The following is a 14,829-nucleotide window of genomic DNA, read 5'->3' on the forward strand; positions in this document are numbered from 1 at the left end:
TAAATTCTTCTGTGCTTTTGAGGAATCGAACCTGCAAGATTGAATTATTTACAAGAGATGTTCACTTCCTTTATTAGTTTAAATGGCAGAAACTTCCTCATTTCGTGATAACATAATAAGTTATGAATGGACCCTCGAGTAAATCACTTCTGCTTTTTGATCAGAAATTGTAAAATATCTCTCAACATTTCAACAAATAAAATAAAAATCAATCAATCAACAATAAATTACTAGCTGCTGCAACGTGATACAATTATACCTCAATGGCCTTTTGTGCTTCCAGTAATTTGTGGGAGCTGACAATATACTCAGTCTTTTATGTTATTTTTAAAAATTATTGTTATTGTTTTATTTGCCATAACAGTGGAAGTAATTCATTTATGTCTGTTTGATTGGCGGACAACATGTGATATTTTCTATTCACATTCTTTGTGTGATGCAAAAGTGCATTTGAAAGAGTAACTCAATTCGACTCTTTTGTTTGCGAAATAACTTTTTTGTCAGAAATGTTGTCATGGGGAAACTTGTAAGTTTACGGTAAGAATTATTAGAATGGGCTGAGTGAGGATATGCTTAAAGTTGATTGGGGGAAATTATTTTAGGTAATTTTTTTGTAATCTAGGGATGGTTGCTGATAAAATTGTACAGTGTGATAATCTGGTTCCATAATATCCTTCTAAATTTATTCAGATTATTAATTTTGTTTTTACCCCCAGAAAAATCTACAAAAATGGTGTTAAATAACCTGAACAAACGTTTTTTTTAAGAGACTAAAATGAATATGCCCCATGTGTAAGTTAGCCATAGCACTCGACAGTTTCTACCAACTTTTTTCCTAGGGGCAGTGTTTTATTTTTTATTTTTTTATTAGAAATAAACTCTTTTGCAATTAGGCAAAGCTAAAAGACATTTAAAGCTTTCTCCGGGGTTTTGACTGCAACTTAGAGTAGATTGAAATTTTTTAAAGAACATGCAAAGAGGCCACGCAAACTTACCAAAAAGAAGATAACTACCTAGCCATGATTGGTAGTAAGTGTTGCAAGAGAGTGCTCATGAATTTGGTTTTGTCGGCCAAACAGTGTCTTGAGTGCCTTTCTGAACTGTTTGTACTTAATGGCATAAATGAATGGATTAAGACAACCATTTGCGGCAACCATGGCAACCGAGATGAGATAAACAGCAGATGTAAAGTCAACAGCCCCACCAAGGTAGAAGAGTGAATAAATTACAATATTTGGTGTCCAGCAAACAGTGAAGACGATAAACACAATCAGAAGGGTCTTGAAGGTGTTACGTCTAGCTCTCATCAAGGACTCTCTCTGGTCAGCTCCACCTCCACCACCAGATGGCTGAACTGCTGGTGCAGGACCAAGTCTTGCTGCTCCTTTCTTTAAGACGAGCGTGATGTGGACGTAGACGCCTAGCATGACAGTCACGGGAATGAAGTAAAGGATAGCGTTCGCTGAATAAACAAGAATCTCAGGATGCTTCAACTGTTTAAGTTTGCACTCCAAATTCTCAGTGAAATAAACGAACACTTTGTACAAATTAAGCACAACACCACAGATCCAAACACACAGTACAGACAGAGTGACAGTCCTGTGAGTTGCAAATCTTTGGTATTTGAAAGGGAACACAATGGCTAAGTACCTTTCTAGGGTTAGGGCTACAAGATTATAGGTTGATGAACAGAACAGACACCATAAGAAGAAATCTGACACCCATAACCTACAGAGGAGTTCTCCTCCAGCCCCAGGAGGGAATAGATCTGGGATGGGTATCACACTGCTTAGAAGAAGCACAAGGGATCCAAGGAAATCAATCAAGGCTTGGTTGAAGATGAAAGCGTTGGTGATAGTGTGCATGAAATGGACTTTGATGATCACAACACACACAAGACCGTTGCCTAAGATGCCGAGGCATCCAACGATGGACTGGAAAATCAGGAGGGCTGGATTCTGTTCTGGCATGACTCTAGACTGAAGGATTTGCTCTTAGTATGGGCTTTTATACCTTTCTCAAACCTTTTAAGATCTTAAAAATGGCCGTCAAGAAAATACAGTAAATCCTTCAGTAAACAACAAGACATCTCTTTGATGTCTCCCTCCATTGTGAGTAGTTTGACTAAGATTGAAATGAACTTGATTCCCAGCAACCAGTTAATTTATAATCCTTCTTGATGGTCGAAAGACATGTTTCATATACCCCGTTTTCAGAGCTACCTATTTATTTTATGATGGATATATAAAGTCGTGCCATCAGAATAGGAATTAAAAGACCCTTTTTGTGTTATTCTTTATTTTTGGGGGGATAGTACTTTATTTGGTACTCTTATGAGCTACCCTTTTATTTTATGGATGATTTAAAGTTGTGCAATAAGAATGGGAATTAAGGTTCCCTGTTTTTGTGGGTTTTTGGTTGTTCGTTTTTGGGGGCTAGTTCCGTTTCCGATGTTCTTACATGAAAATGTTTTAGAGGTAGGAATTCCCTCTGGACTGTAAAGTGGTTGAGTGGGCTTTAAGTGATTTTATATTAAAGGATTAACAACGAATGAAAATGTCATAGTGGCAAACATTTCAAAGCTAGACAAAAAGTGGAATTGAATACAATGTCAGGATTTATGGAAATAAATTTTCAGTAAGATATATTATTTAACAATTTACTTTTTTTCATTAGTTTGCTCAGAGTTGCAAGTGTCTTACAAACATGTTGAATGGTCAAATAGTTTTATTCTTTCTGATGAATTACTTCAACCAATTTTTTATAAATTAAAACTAAGTTGTGGAATGTTGGAACTCCTTTGTAAGAAAATTCTGGAAATAACAGTTGTCTGTTGTCTTTATACCGGATTTGTTGTCTCTAATTATAAAGTTATTTTTCTCAATTGTTTGACTTGAAACTTGATAAAAATAGACGTTGTTGAAGAATTGTCTTTAAATAATTTGATCAACCAAAAGGTTTTGTGTGATTTCATCGATTTGACAAAACAATTTGAAAAACTTACCCAAGATATTGAGAGTTTGTCATCAAGGATTGGCACTCAGTGTTGCAAGAGAGTTCTCAGGAACTTGGTTTTGTCGGCCAAACAGTTTCTTGAGTGCCTTTCTGAACTGTTTGTACTTAATGGCATAAATGAATGGATTTACACAACCATTTGCTGCAATCATTGCAACTGTAATTAAACTAGTGGGAGACGTTAAGTCATCGATAACGCCAAGACTGAAGAGAAAGTATTTGACTTCATGTGGTGTCCAGCAAACAGTGAAGGCGATAAACACAATCAGAAGAGTCTTGAAGGTGTTACGTCTAGCTCTCATCAAGGACCCTCTCTGGTCATTGACAACTCCACTTCCGCTACCAGATGGCTGAACTGCTGGTGCAGGACCAAGTCTTGCAGCTCCTTTCTTTAAGACGAGCGTGATGTGGACGTATACGACTAGCATGACAGTGAATGGCAGAAAGTATGTTGCGATTACAAGAACAATACCAAAGATCTCCGAGTATGGAATCTCCACTTGCATGCATTCACCATTCTCATTTTGTAAACCAATCATAGGTCGCAATGCAAACAGAAATGCCAAGATCCAAACGCAAGCAATAGTCAGAATGATATTTCTGCGAGTTGCCAGCTGTGGGTATTTGAAGGGGAACACGATAGCTAGGTATCTTTCAAGAGTGAGTGCCACAAGGTTGAAGGTTGAGCTGATGAAGAATTCCCAATAGAGGAAACCTGACTCCCATAACCTACAGAGGAGTGCCCCGCCAGCCCCAGGAGGGAGTGGGTCTGGGATGGGTATCACACTGTTTAGAAGAAGCACAATGGATCCAAGGAAATCAATCAAGGCTTGGTTGAAGATGAAAGCGTTGGTGATAGTGTGCATGGAATAGACTTTGATGATCACAACACACACTAGACTGTTGCCTAAGATGCCCAAAACACCTATAATGATCTGAGAAATCAGGAGTGGTAGATTCTCTTCGGCCATGATGCGACACTGGAGACTTCAAATCAAAGTGGCTGGCTTTTATTGTCTATTGGAAATAACAATCAGTCATGGCATTATTAAGTTCATCAGGATTTATTATATAAACAAATTTTCTTACCAATCATCTCTGTCATTTTGTAGGGTTGAATATCCTTTAAGAAACTTTTATATTACTCTTAAAATCAGTTAATGCTGTGCTTTTATTGGGTTTAGGCTTTCAAGCCATCGCTACAACCTAAAAATTATGGTTATAATAAAATTTTCTAGTCTTGCGACCTGTTTTGTATGTTTATCTTTAGATTTTTAGAGTTGTTAAGTGGCAAGATGCTGAGTGTTTTCTTCAATTCAATCTTCTTGGGGGTAGACCATTCTCTTTCAAAACGGGAAATCATGAAGATGTAGGATTTTTAACGGTCTGACCTGACCCCGGTGTAATGTATAATCCTCTAACAAGGTTTGTTGCCATAGACAAACAGTGAAGAGCAGAGCAAAAGGCTTAAGAAGTTGTTTCAGTTGCTACTCAAAAATCATCACTTGTGAAAAGTTCAATACTAGCATTCAGTGTGCATTCCTAGTCTTTTTGTTTAGTGAAGTTTGCTCCCTTTTAGTTTTTATTTTGTAAGTGTCTTTTAATCTTCAATTCTTTGTAAAATTTTGCTTTTTAACTTTGTCCTACATGTTGATGGTGTAAAACGTTTTTTTACTAATTCATTTTTGTGTTGAGGGCCTCCATGGAAAGCACGTGCTGATCGGAGTTTAACCTTGTTTAAGGTCACACAAAATTAAATTAAACTAATCAGTTTGAATTTTTTTTTTTCACAATTATGTCACTACTCATACATTCTTGATAAATTAACCAAAATTCTGTACAATTTATGAATATTTCAAAAGCAATCATGTGATTTGATCATTTTGGCAAAACAATTTGAGAAACTTACCTAAGAAGTTGATAATTCCTTATCCATGATTGGTAGTAAGTGTCGCAAGAGAGTGCTCAGGAATCTGGTTTTGTCGGCCAAACAGTGTCTTGAGTGCCTTTCTGAACTGTTTGTACTTAATGGCGTAAATGAACGGATTGAGACAACCATTTGCTGCAACCATGGCAACCGTGATCAAATGAAATGGTGTTTTCAAGGGAATGTTCACACCAAGATTGAAGAGAAAAAACATGACTGTGTTTGGCGTCCAGCAAACAGTGAAGACGATAAACACAATCAGAAGAGTCTTGAAGGTGTTACGTCTAGCTCTCATCAAGGACTCTCTCTGGTCATTGATAGCTCCACCTCCACTCCCAGATGGTTGAACTACTAGTGTAGGACCAAGTCTTGCTGCTCCTTTCTTCAAGACGAGAGCGATGTGAATGTAGACAACTAGCATCACAGTGAATGGTAGAAAGTATGTGAGGATTGCAATAGCAATACCAAAGATCTCGGAGTTGGCAAAATTTGTTTTTGTACACACACCATTTGCATTGTAGTTAAGGACAAGCTGACGTGAACTGAAAAGAAATGCCAAGATCCAGACGCAAGCAATAGTCAGAATGACGTTTCTACGAGTTGCAAATCTTTGGTATTTGAAGGGGAAAACTATGGCTAGGTATCTCTCCAGCGTTAGGGTTACAAGATTAAAGGTTGACGCACAGAACAGACTCCATAAGAAGAAATCTGACACCCATAACCTACAGAGGAGTTCCCCTCCAGCCCCACGAGGGAGTGGGTCTGGGATGGGTATCACACTGCTTAGAAGAAGCACAAGGGATCCAAGGAAATCAATCAAGGCTTGGTTGAAGATGAAAGCGTTGGTGATAGTGTGCGTGAAATGGACTTTGAGGATCACAACACACACTAAACCGTTGCCTAAGATACCTAGGTATCCCACGATGGTCTGGAAAATCAGGAGTAGTAGATTTTGTTCTGCCATGATTCTAGACTGAAAGTTTGTGTTAAGTGGCTGGCTTTTATTTCTGGTGACTTATAAACATCTGCATTCGTTCCCAGTAAAAAAAGCTATTAAGTCGCGGGGGGGGGGGGGGGGGTTCTTAAGGATTCTAACATTTCTAGGGCAGTTAAGACCATGCAATAAACAAACTTAAAGCAATGGCCCTACTTCTTTTAAGAAAGTAGCATGTTTTTTAGAGCATGGCTCTATTCAGCAAAGCTTTAACAGTCTTTATTGTAACCTACATGTTAAATTACCTTTTCCTTACTTTGTGCAGAGCTGCTCGAATTTTACTTGGAGGGAAGGGGTTGGGCTTTAAGTGTTTTCTTTTTTATCAACCACAACACACACCGAGGCCAATTGCAGATAGGTGGCTATGGTTATGGCTACTACTGTTTCTAAGGGTGTTACTAAGGACACCCTATAGTACAATGCATGAGAACGTGAAAATCTAGCCATAGCTGTAGCCACAAATTTGGACATGTCCTGAACCATCATCACAGATCTAAGCACCAGACTTTGTCAAGCCCTGATGTACAATCAACGACATACTAGTCAAGGTACCAGACTTGATTTTTAGTGACCTGTAAAAACTTGCAATACATCCGAAGTAGAAGGTTGTTAAATCTGTTTCCTCCTTCTAGTTTAGTTTTGTTTTCTGGGGCAAGCCTTTCTCATGACCTACATGTATATTAAATTATAAAACTCAATTAAGCAGCGACCGGTATTTCCTGCCTCACTGCTTCAAACCTTATTGGGGGGTGTCAATGTTTTTTCTTTGTCTTCTTTCTTGAGACAGCAGATACGCCTTCAAGGAAATTATTATTTGACAAATTTTCTTGTGATTATTTGGCACTAAATCTTTTTGTTGGAATCAGGGTTTTTTTACAGAATGAAACTGTAAATGTAACGGAGTTCAGACATAAATGATGGTTTATTAGATTGCTTATAAAACAGATTTTTAAATATTGCATTTCGATGACAATCTATGCTCATACAGTACATGTACAACTTTAAATTAGAAAAGCAATTGTTTACTTTTTACCCCTCAGCCCAACCTGATTTGTTGTTAGGAATAAACTCCTGTACAATTAGGCAAAGCTGAAAGACATTTACCTAAAACTACTACTAGGGGTTTAAATGCAACTTAAAGTAGATTGATAAAGTTTAAGAACATCAAAGGTCCTGCAAACTTACCCCAAAGAAGATTACTACCTAGCCATGATTGGTAGTAAGTGTTGCAAGAGAGTGCTCAGGAATTTGGTTTTGTCGGCCAAACAGTGTCTTGAGTGCCTTTCTGAACTGTTTGTACTTAATGGCATAAATGAATGGATTTACACAACCATTTGCAGCAACCATGGCAACCGTGATCAAATGAAATGGTGTTTTCAAGGGAATGTTCAGACCCAGATTGAAGAGAAAAAACATGACTGTGTTTGGCGTCCAGCAAACAGTGAAGACGATAAACACAATCAGAAGAGTCTTGAAGGTGTTACGTCTAGCTCTCATCAAGGACTCTCTCTGGTCAGCTCCACCTACGCTACCAGATGGCTGAACTGCTGGTGCAGGACCAAGTCTTGCTGCTCCTTTCTTCAAGACGAGAGCGATGTGAATGTAGACAACTAGCATCACAGTGATTGGTAGAAAGTATGTGAGGATTGCAACAGCAATACCAAAGATCTCGGATTTGGCAAAATTTGTTCTTGTACACACACCATTTGCATTGTAGTTAAGGATAAGCTGACGTGAACTGAAAAGAAATGCCAAGATCCAGACGCAAGCAATAGTCAGTATGACGTTTCTACGAGTTGCAAATCTTTGGTATTTGAAGGGGAAAACTATGGCTAGGTATCTCTCCAGCGTTAGGGTTACAAGATTAAAGGTTGACGCACAGAACAGACTCCATAAGATGAAATTTGACACCCATAACCTACAGAGGAGTTCCCCTCCAGCCCCACGAGGGAGTGGGTCTGGGATGGGTATCACACTGCTTAGAAGAAGCACAAGGGATCCAAGGAAATCAATCAAGGCTTGGTTGAAGATGAAAGCGTTGGTGATAGTGTGCATGAAATGGACTTTGAGGATCACAACACACACTAAACCGTTGCCTAAGATACCTAGGCATCCCACGATGGTCTGGAAAATCAGGAGTAGTAGATTTTGTTCTGCCATGATTCTAGACTGAAAGTTTGTGTTAAGTGGCTGGCTTTTATTTCTGGTGACTTATAAACATCTGCATTCGTTCCCAGTAAAAAAAGCTATTAAGTCGCGGGGGGGGGGGGGGTTCTTAAGGATTCTAACATTTCTAGGGCAGTTAAGGCCATGCAATAAACAAACTTAAAGCAATGGCCCTATTTCTTTTAAGAAAGTAGCATGTTTTTTAGAGCATGGCTCTATTCAGCAAAGCTTTTACAGTCTTTATTGTAACCTACATGTTAAATTATCTTTTCCTTACTTTGTGCAGAGCTGCTCGAATTTTACTTGGAGGGAAGGGGTTGGGCTTTAAGTGTTTTCTTTTTTATCAACCACAACACACACCGAGGCCAATTGCAGATAGGTGGCTATGGTTATGGCTACTACTGTTTCTAAGGGTGTTACTAAGGACACCCTATAGTACAATGCATGATAACGTGAAAATCTAGCCATAGCTGTAGCCACAAATTTGGACATGTCCTGAACCATCATCACAGATCTAAGCACCAGACTTTGTCAAGCCCTGATGTACAATCAACGACATACTAGTCAAGGTACCAGACTTGATTTTTAGTGACCTGTAAAAACTTGCAATACATCCGAAGTAGAAGGTTGTTAAATCTGTTTCCTCCTTCTAGTTTAGTTTTGTTTTCTGGGGCAAGCCTTTCTCATGACCTACATGTATATTAAATTATAAACTCTGTTAAGCAGTGACCGGTATTTCCTGCCTCACTGCTTCAAACCTTATTGGGGGATGGGGGGTGTCAATGTTTTTTCTTTGTCTTCTTTCTTGAGACAGCAGATACGCCTTCAAGGAAATTATTATTTGACAAATTTTCTTGTGATTATTTGGCACTAAGTCTTTTTGTTGGAATCAGGGTTTTTTTACAGAATGAAACTGTAAATGTAACGGAGTTCAGACATAAATGATGGTTTATTAGATTGCTTATAAAACAGATTTTTAAATATTGCATTTCGATGACAATCTATGCTCATACACTACATGTACATGTACAACTTTAAATTAGAAAAGCAATTGTTTACTTTTTACCCCTCAGCCCAACCTGATTTGTTGTTAGGAATAAACTCCTGTACAATTAGGCAAAGCTGAAAGACATTTACCTAAAACTACTACTAGGGGTTTAAATGCAACTTAAAGTAGATTGATAAAGTTTAAGAACATCAAAGGTCCTGCAAACTTACCCCAAAGAAGATTACTACCTAGCCATGATTGGTAGTAAGTGTTGCAAGAGAGTGCTCATGAATTTGGTTTTGTCGGCCAAACAGTGTCTTGAGTGCCTTTCTGAACTGTTTGTACTTAATGGCATAAATGAATGGATTTACACAACCATTTGCAGCAACCATGGCAACCGTGATCAAATGAAATGGTGTTTTCAAGGGAATGTTCAGACCCAGATTGAAGAGAAAAAACATGACTGTGTTTGGCGTCCAGCAAACAGTGAAGACGATAAACACAATCAGAAGAGTCTTGAAGGTGTTACGTCTAGCTCTCATCAAGGACTCTCTCTGGTCAGCTCCACCTCCGCTACCAGATGGCTGAACTGCTGGTGCAGGACCAAGTCTTGCTGCTCCTTTCTTCAAGACGAGAGCGATGTGAATGTAGACAACTAGCATCACAGTGAATGGTAGAAAGTATGTGAGGATTGCAATAGCAATACCAAAGATCTCGGAGTTGGCAAAATTTGTTCTTGTACACACACCATTTGCATTGTAGTTAAGGATAAGCTGACGTGAACTGAAAAGAAATGCCAAGATCCAGACGCAAGCAATAGTCAGTATGACGTTTCTACGAGTTGCAAATCTTTGGTATTTGAAGGGGAAAACTATGGCTAGGTATCTCTCCAGCGTTAGGGTTACAAGATTAAAGGTTGACGCACAGAACAGATTCCATAAGAAGAAATCTGACACCCATAACCTACAGAGGAGTTCCCCTCCAGCCCCAGGAGGGAGTGGGTCTGGGATGGGTATCACACTGCTTAGAAGAAGCACAAGGGATCCAAGGAAATCAATCAAGGCTTGGTTGAAGATGAAAGCATTGGTGATAGTGTGCATGAAATGGACTTTTATGATCACAACACACACTAGACCGTTGCCAAAGATGCCTAGGCAGCCGACGATGGTCTGGAAAATCAAGAGTAGTAGATTCTGTTCTGCCATGATTCTAGACTAGAGACAGATCCATTCTTGCTGGCTTTTATACTTTTCTCAAGGCTTCCACTTTTTCTTCAAATAGCACTCAGTAAGGATAGCATAGACTTTTTATGAAGTTTCCTTCCATTTTTCAAATATTCTTAAAAACAATGTTTGTCGAAGGTGCCGCTGTTCCCAGGTTAATACTTTCAATCTACCTAGTAGCTGCTCTCGTTCAATTGTTCAAAACATCTGAGAGTTCCATAAGCATATGGAAGATGGCCTCACAAAAAAGACGTTTTAGTTGTGCAACCAACAGACAAAGCCCTATTTGTGTTGTTTTGTTCTGGGTTTTTCTGCATCTTCGTTTTATCTTCGATTCTTCTGTGTCAATTCTCAAAAATAGTAAAGGTCGTACGGCCTCGAAACTTATCAAATAGTTAGACCTTTAGATGAGACCGCCACTTTGTTTTGGACAGTCATCATCCATAAAGACTTTTTAAATTAATGCGTTTCAAAGCGTCCAGCGTCTATGGATACGGAACTTGACTCACTCCTAAGTCCTTAGACGGAAGCAAAACTGTTTTACTCTTTGTGTGATTTAGTCAGATTACCATGTTGAAGGTTGTTCTTCTTCTGAAATGGTTGCATCTCAGGAAGGAAGTGGACTGTCTTTAACTCTCTCAGGTTTTGTTCTTGTTGTATTGTGTCCAGCCTTGGTGAACGAGAAAAGATTTTGACGGTGAACGTAGTTTCCTTTGGATCGAACTAGGTCACTCAAGTAATGTCGTCCTATTTTCTGTTGTCAGGATCGGAAAGGTGGAAACAAAAATCTTTTTTTGGACACTTGTCAACTTGATACAAAAGGATCCATTCAAAGTCCTTTTTAATTCAAAAGGTTAAACTTTACTATCTTTAAAAAAAATATTATTTGCATATGACCTAGTAAAGACATTTTACAAAACCTCCATTAAAAAATGTTGAAATGTTACAACAGTTTGAAAGAGTTGCAGAAGTAAAGTATACAATACAAACAAAACTAATTGGTAGGTAGAGTTTGTTCTTAGAGAACTGTCTTGTTTCATTCTACTGCCACGGAGCTTTGAAAATAACTGTCCTGCTTTTTAAACTATTAATTACTTTTTTTATTTTTTTTTTATTCCAGGATCCGTATAAGTCGTTTGGTCTTCCATCCATTGGACATCTTTACAGATACGAAGAACCGAAACACATTCCTAATGTCCGTGTTGATACTGGTATACAAGAAGGAAGTGAGATCAGCATTCATTATGATCCGATGATCTCAAAGGTGAGCTAAATCACCCCGTCGCTTATTTTTTAATTATTTATTTAGACCGCAAATGACTTGATTTGAGTATAGCGCCCTCGTCTAGAGGTCAGAAGGAGGTTGTTCATTGACCACATCCTGTGCGCCGCTCAAACAAATCTTTGAGATTCCATTTTAAGTTGCAGCCCTCCCACTTATGGACTCTTAGAACACGACCGGACTTTACTTTCTTTCCGGTCACATCTTCAAACTTACCTACTTTAATCAGGCATGTCATTCACTCTCCCAAGGTCTCAGCACAGTGAATAGTTTTTCTTGATACCAGCGAGACACAATTCTTGTTATTATGTCATTTTACTAAAGTATTTCCCTTTTTACCGGTAACCCCTTGGGTCTGGCTATGTCTCATATCCTTAGATCTTAAGGGTCTTTCTCAAGATCCTCGCTCTTCCCAAAAGCATTGCCCTCTGTAACAATTAATATTAATATTATTTTTATTTTTTAACTCTGTATTTTCTTGTCGTTTCCTCCATCAGCTGATAACTTATGGCAAAGACCGGGAAGAAGCTTTAAAATTGATGACCAAAGCCCTTGATTCTTACATCATTAGAGGTAATGAACACTATTAGAAACAAACCTGCTGATAACTGTAGCAACTTGTTTATCTTTATGTGTGTTGTAAGGAGTTTATTTTGGTTAAATGTTATAGCATCTTAAGTGACTGATATGATTGCTATGTTTTTCTTGTAAAGCGCTTCAAGACTTTCTGTGTGAAACGCTATAATAAGCGGTTTATTATTATTATTATTGATTGATTGATATAGATTGATTACAATAGAGGTCTATTGGTCGCCATCTTTGATGAGTTGTGCACTCGTGGTGAGCTATTATCATTGGCCGAGAGTTGTACACTCATGCACTTTTCTATTATTTTCCATCAAAGATGGGGGTCAGTGACGTGTTTTGGAGTCCATCTACTAGAAGCAATACTTAATGAACAAATTAATTAAGTGACTCTTTTGTCTTGCAGGTGTAACCCACAACATTTCTCTTCTTCAAGACATCATTAGTAATCCAAAGTTTATATCTGGAGATATCGACACAAAGTTTCTACCAACGGAGTATCCTGATGGATTTAAAGGTAATGCACTGCTGATAATAAAAGTTCCTTTATCCACTACTCTAATCTGTTGGGAATAACTGGAGGCCTTTTCAAAATGTGATCTCTTTACCCTCGGTCTACCTCGGGGAATAGATAAGTTGCAATAGACGCCATCTTTACGGGCAAATTGCATTTAAGCTTGCAGGCGCATCAAGCGCTCAGTTTATTAATGCAACCACGCTGTTTACTAACCAATCAGGCAACGAGTTTTGTGAAATCTGCGCATGCTGCACGCCGTTCTCGTGCAAAACACATGGCTATGTGTTCCAAATTGCCCGTAAAGATGGCCGATTTACGTCATGTGGGAACTATCTATAGCCACCCCTGCTCTTGAGTAGAGGTAAGCGGTAAAACTCTTGGTAATGTAGCCCAAACCGTGTGGAATAGGGACCTAGGCAGGGACAGTGTGAAAGGGGTTCATCTTGGGGTAAAAACAAGAGGTAGAATGTGAACAGGACAAAACAGATCAAAACATGTGTATACTCTAAAAAATTATTATGGAAGACAGTTGTTAACTGTTTGAAACACGTGCACTTTAATGATTAAATGAGCTATAAATGACATTATGGCTGTCCTCCAAAAAAAAGTGATAATACAAATGTTTGGTTCTGTGTTTTTATGCCTAGGTTACCAACTACAAGCTGATGAAGAAACAATGCTTGCTGCTGTAGCTAGCTGTGTGTATGTGAAAGATGAAAATAAAGCCAGACAATTCCTCAACCAAACAAGGTTTGTTAGAGACGTTTGAGACATTTGGAAGGGGGCAGGAAATAAATATAGAATTAGACATGAAAGTAAGGTTATTGTGAAGTTACAGGGCAAGTTATTCCATTTGGCAATGGGGTTGTAGGTAATAGATGTTTGCACCTAAACAAAAAATGTTAAATTATAAATAATTATGAAATGAGCATCAGAAATCTTTGAAATGATAACAAAGATTGAGGGTAATAATTATTTGTATATAATTATTAATTATTTTCTCTTGTGAATCTTAGAGTTCCTTCAGTACCGAGTAAAGTTGAAGATTGTCGATTGAGGGTAACAGTGGCTGGGCAAGATTATGATACAGTCATCAATGAAACAGAGCAAGGGTATAAGGTGAGTAGATTAAGAAACCATCTCGGACTTTACATTTGGTTGGGAGGTGAACAAAGAAAAATTGAGTGCAGTGGGACTTCTTAAATATCAGTGAGCTTTGACGAGGGATTTTTTATATAGAAAGGTTTGCGGCACATGTGTAACACTTTGTAATGACTATCTCTAAATAAGTTAGGGTGGTTCTGAGAAGAACCGTTGGTTTCACCTATAAGTAATACTTAAAACTATTAATAATAATCATTTTATTTTTGTTGTAGGTTACTGTTAATGGAAAAGACGTAACAGTCGATGGATCATGGTCTACTGCACAGGATATTATCACACCAAGCATTAATGGAAACCCATTTGATTTACAGGTAATGTAACAATAGAATTTACTCTAACACAGGGAAAATGTTTTTTATGAAATTGAGAAGTTGTCTACACTGTCATATTTGTCAAAATGCTTTCTAAACGGTTCAACTACTCTGTTGTTTCAAACTGGTTTCTTTCCCTGCCTTTGACCTCTGTAGACCCCGGTGCGAATCCTATCTCGGTAGACCGAAGCCTTGCATGTGGATTGGGTTTTTAGTCACTACCTGATTGCATAGGCTAACCCCATTTGGGGTTTTCCCAGCCGCATCTAAAAGTAAACAATTCTTCTTGTTTCTATTCATCCTTTTATTGGATGTGTAATAACATAAATGTTTCAATTATTACTTGTAGGTTATATCCCACGCAGCAACAGGAGCTGTGCAGCTGCAGTTCAAGGGCACTGTGGTAGGTTGACTTGCCTTTTGAATATAAAAAAGATTACACAAATTATTTCTTTTCATTTTCTTGTGACCGGGAATGGATTCCACAAAGAGTTAAGACTAATCCTATCTCGGGTTAGCTTGAGTTACTCGTCTTAACTTAGGACTAGCTTTAAGTTTTTAACATCTCCTTAGCTAATCTTAACTGTTTGTAAAATCAACCCCAAGGCTGTAATGTAAAGCACATTGATGTGCTAGTGTAAAATGCAGTATATAACA

General features: G+C 38.2%; 4 protein-coding genes across 5 annotated transcripts in view; 1 reads left to right on the top strand and 3 right to left on the bottom strand.

Annotated features, from left to right (window-relative positions):
- Positions 1-14,829, top strand: part of LOC139945056 (propionyl-CoA carboxylase alpha chain, mitochondrial-like) — a 33,193-nt gene that overhangs the window by 14,980 nt on the left and 3,384 nt on the right. For both annotated transcript variants that reach the window (XM_071942312.1, XM_071942313.1), the window contains exons 12-18: positions 11,434-11,577; positions 12,093-12,168; positions 12,587-12,697; positions 13,345-13,447; positions 13,714-13,816; positions 14,074-14,172; positions 14,522-14,575. In XM_071942312.1, the coding sequence (XP_071798413.1) occupies positions 11,434-11,577; positions 12,093-12,168; positions 12,587-12,697; positions 13,345-13,447; positions 13,714-13,816; positions 14,074-14,172; positions 14,522-14,575 (690 nt within the window). The remainder of the gene's footprint in view (positions 1-11,433; positions 11,578-12,092; positions 12,169-12,586; positions 12,698-13,344; positions 13,448-13,713; positions 13,817-14,073; positions 14,173-14,521; positions 14,576-14,829) is intronic.
- Positions 3,027-3,986, bottom strand: LOC139945334 (alpha-1A adrenergic receptor-like). The gene has a single exon (XM_071942685.1). It carries the CDS (start codon positions 3,984-3,986, stop codon positions 3,027-3,029), a length of 960 nt encoding a protein of 319 aa, XP_071798786.1.
- LOC139945335 (D(1)-like dopamine receptor) lies at positions 4,944-5,906 on the bottom strand. The gene has a single exon (XM_071942686.1). The coding sequence runs from the start codon at positions 5,904-5,906 to the stop codon at positions 4,944-4,946; it is 963 nt and encodes a 320-aa protein (XP_071798787.1).
- Positions 7,140-8,096, bottom strand: LOC139945336 (melanopsin-like). The gene has a single exon (XM_071942687.1). It carries the CDS (start codon positions 8,094-8,096, stop codon positions 7,140-7,142), a length of 957 nt encoding a protein of 318 aa, XP_071798788.1.

This window comes from Asterias amurensis, chromosome 12 (genome assembly GCF_032118995.1).
Source record: "Asterias amurensis chromosome 12, ASM3211899v1".
NCBI lineage: Eukaryota > Metazoa > Echinodermata > Asteroidea > Forcipulatida > Asteriidae > Asterias > Asterias amurensis.

What these genes read in the sequence shown, in the direction of transcription:
- LOC139945336 (XM_071942687.1), bottom strand. Translation starts at nt 8,096, where the DNA reads ATGGCAGAACAAAATCTACTACTCCTGATTTTCCAGACCATCGTGGGA.
- LOC139945335 (XM_071942686.1), bottom strand. Translation starts at nt 5,906, where the DNA reads ATGGCAGAACAAAATCTACTACTCCTGATTTTCCAGACCATCGTGGGA.
- LOC139945334 (XM_071942685.1), bottom strand. Translation starts at nt 3,986, where the DNA reads ATGGCCGAAGAGAATCTACCACTCCTGATTTCTCAGATCATTATAGGT.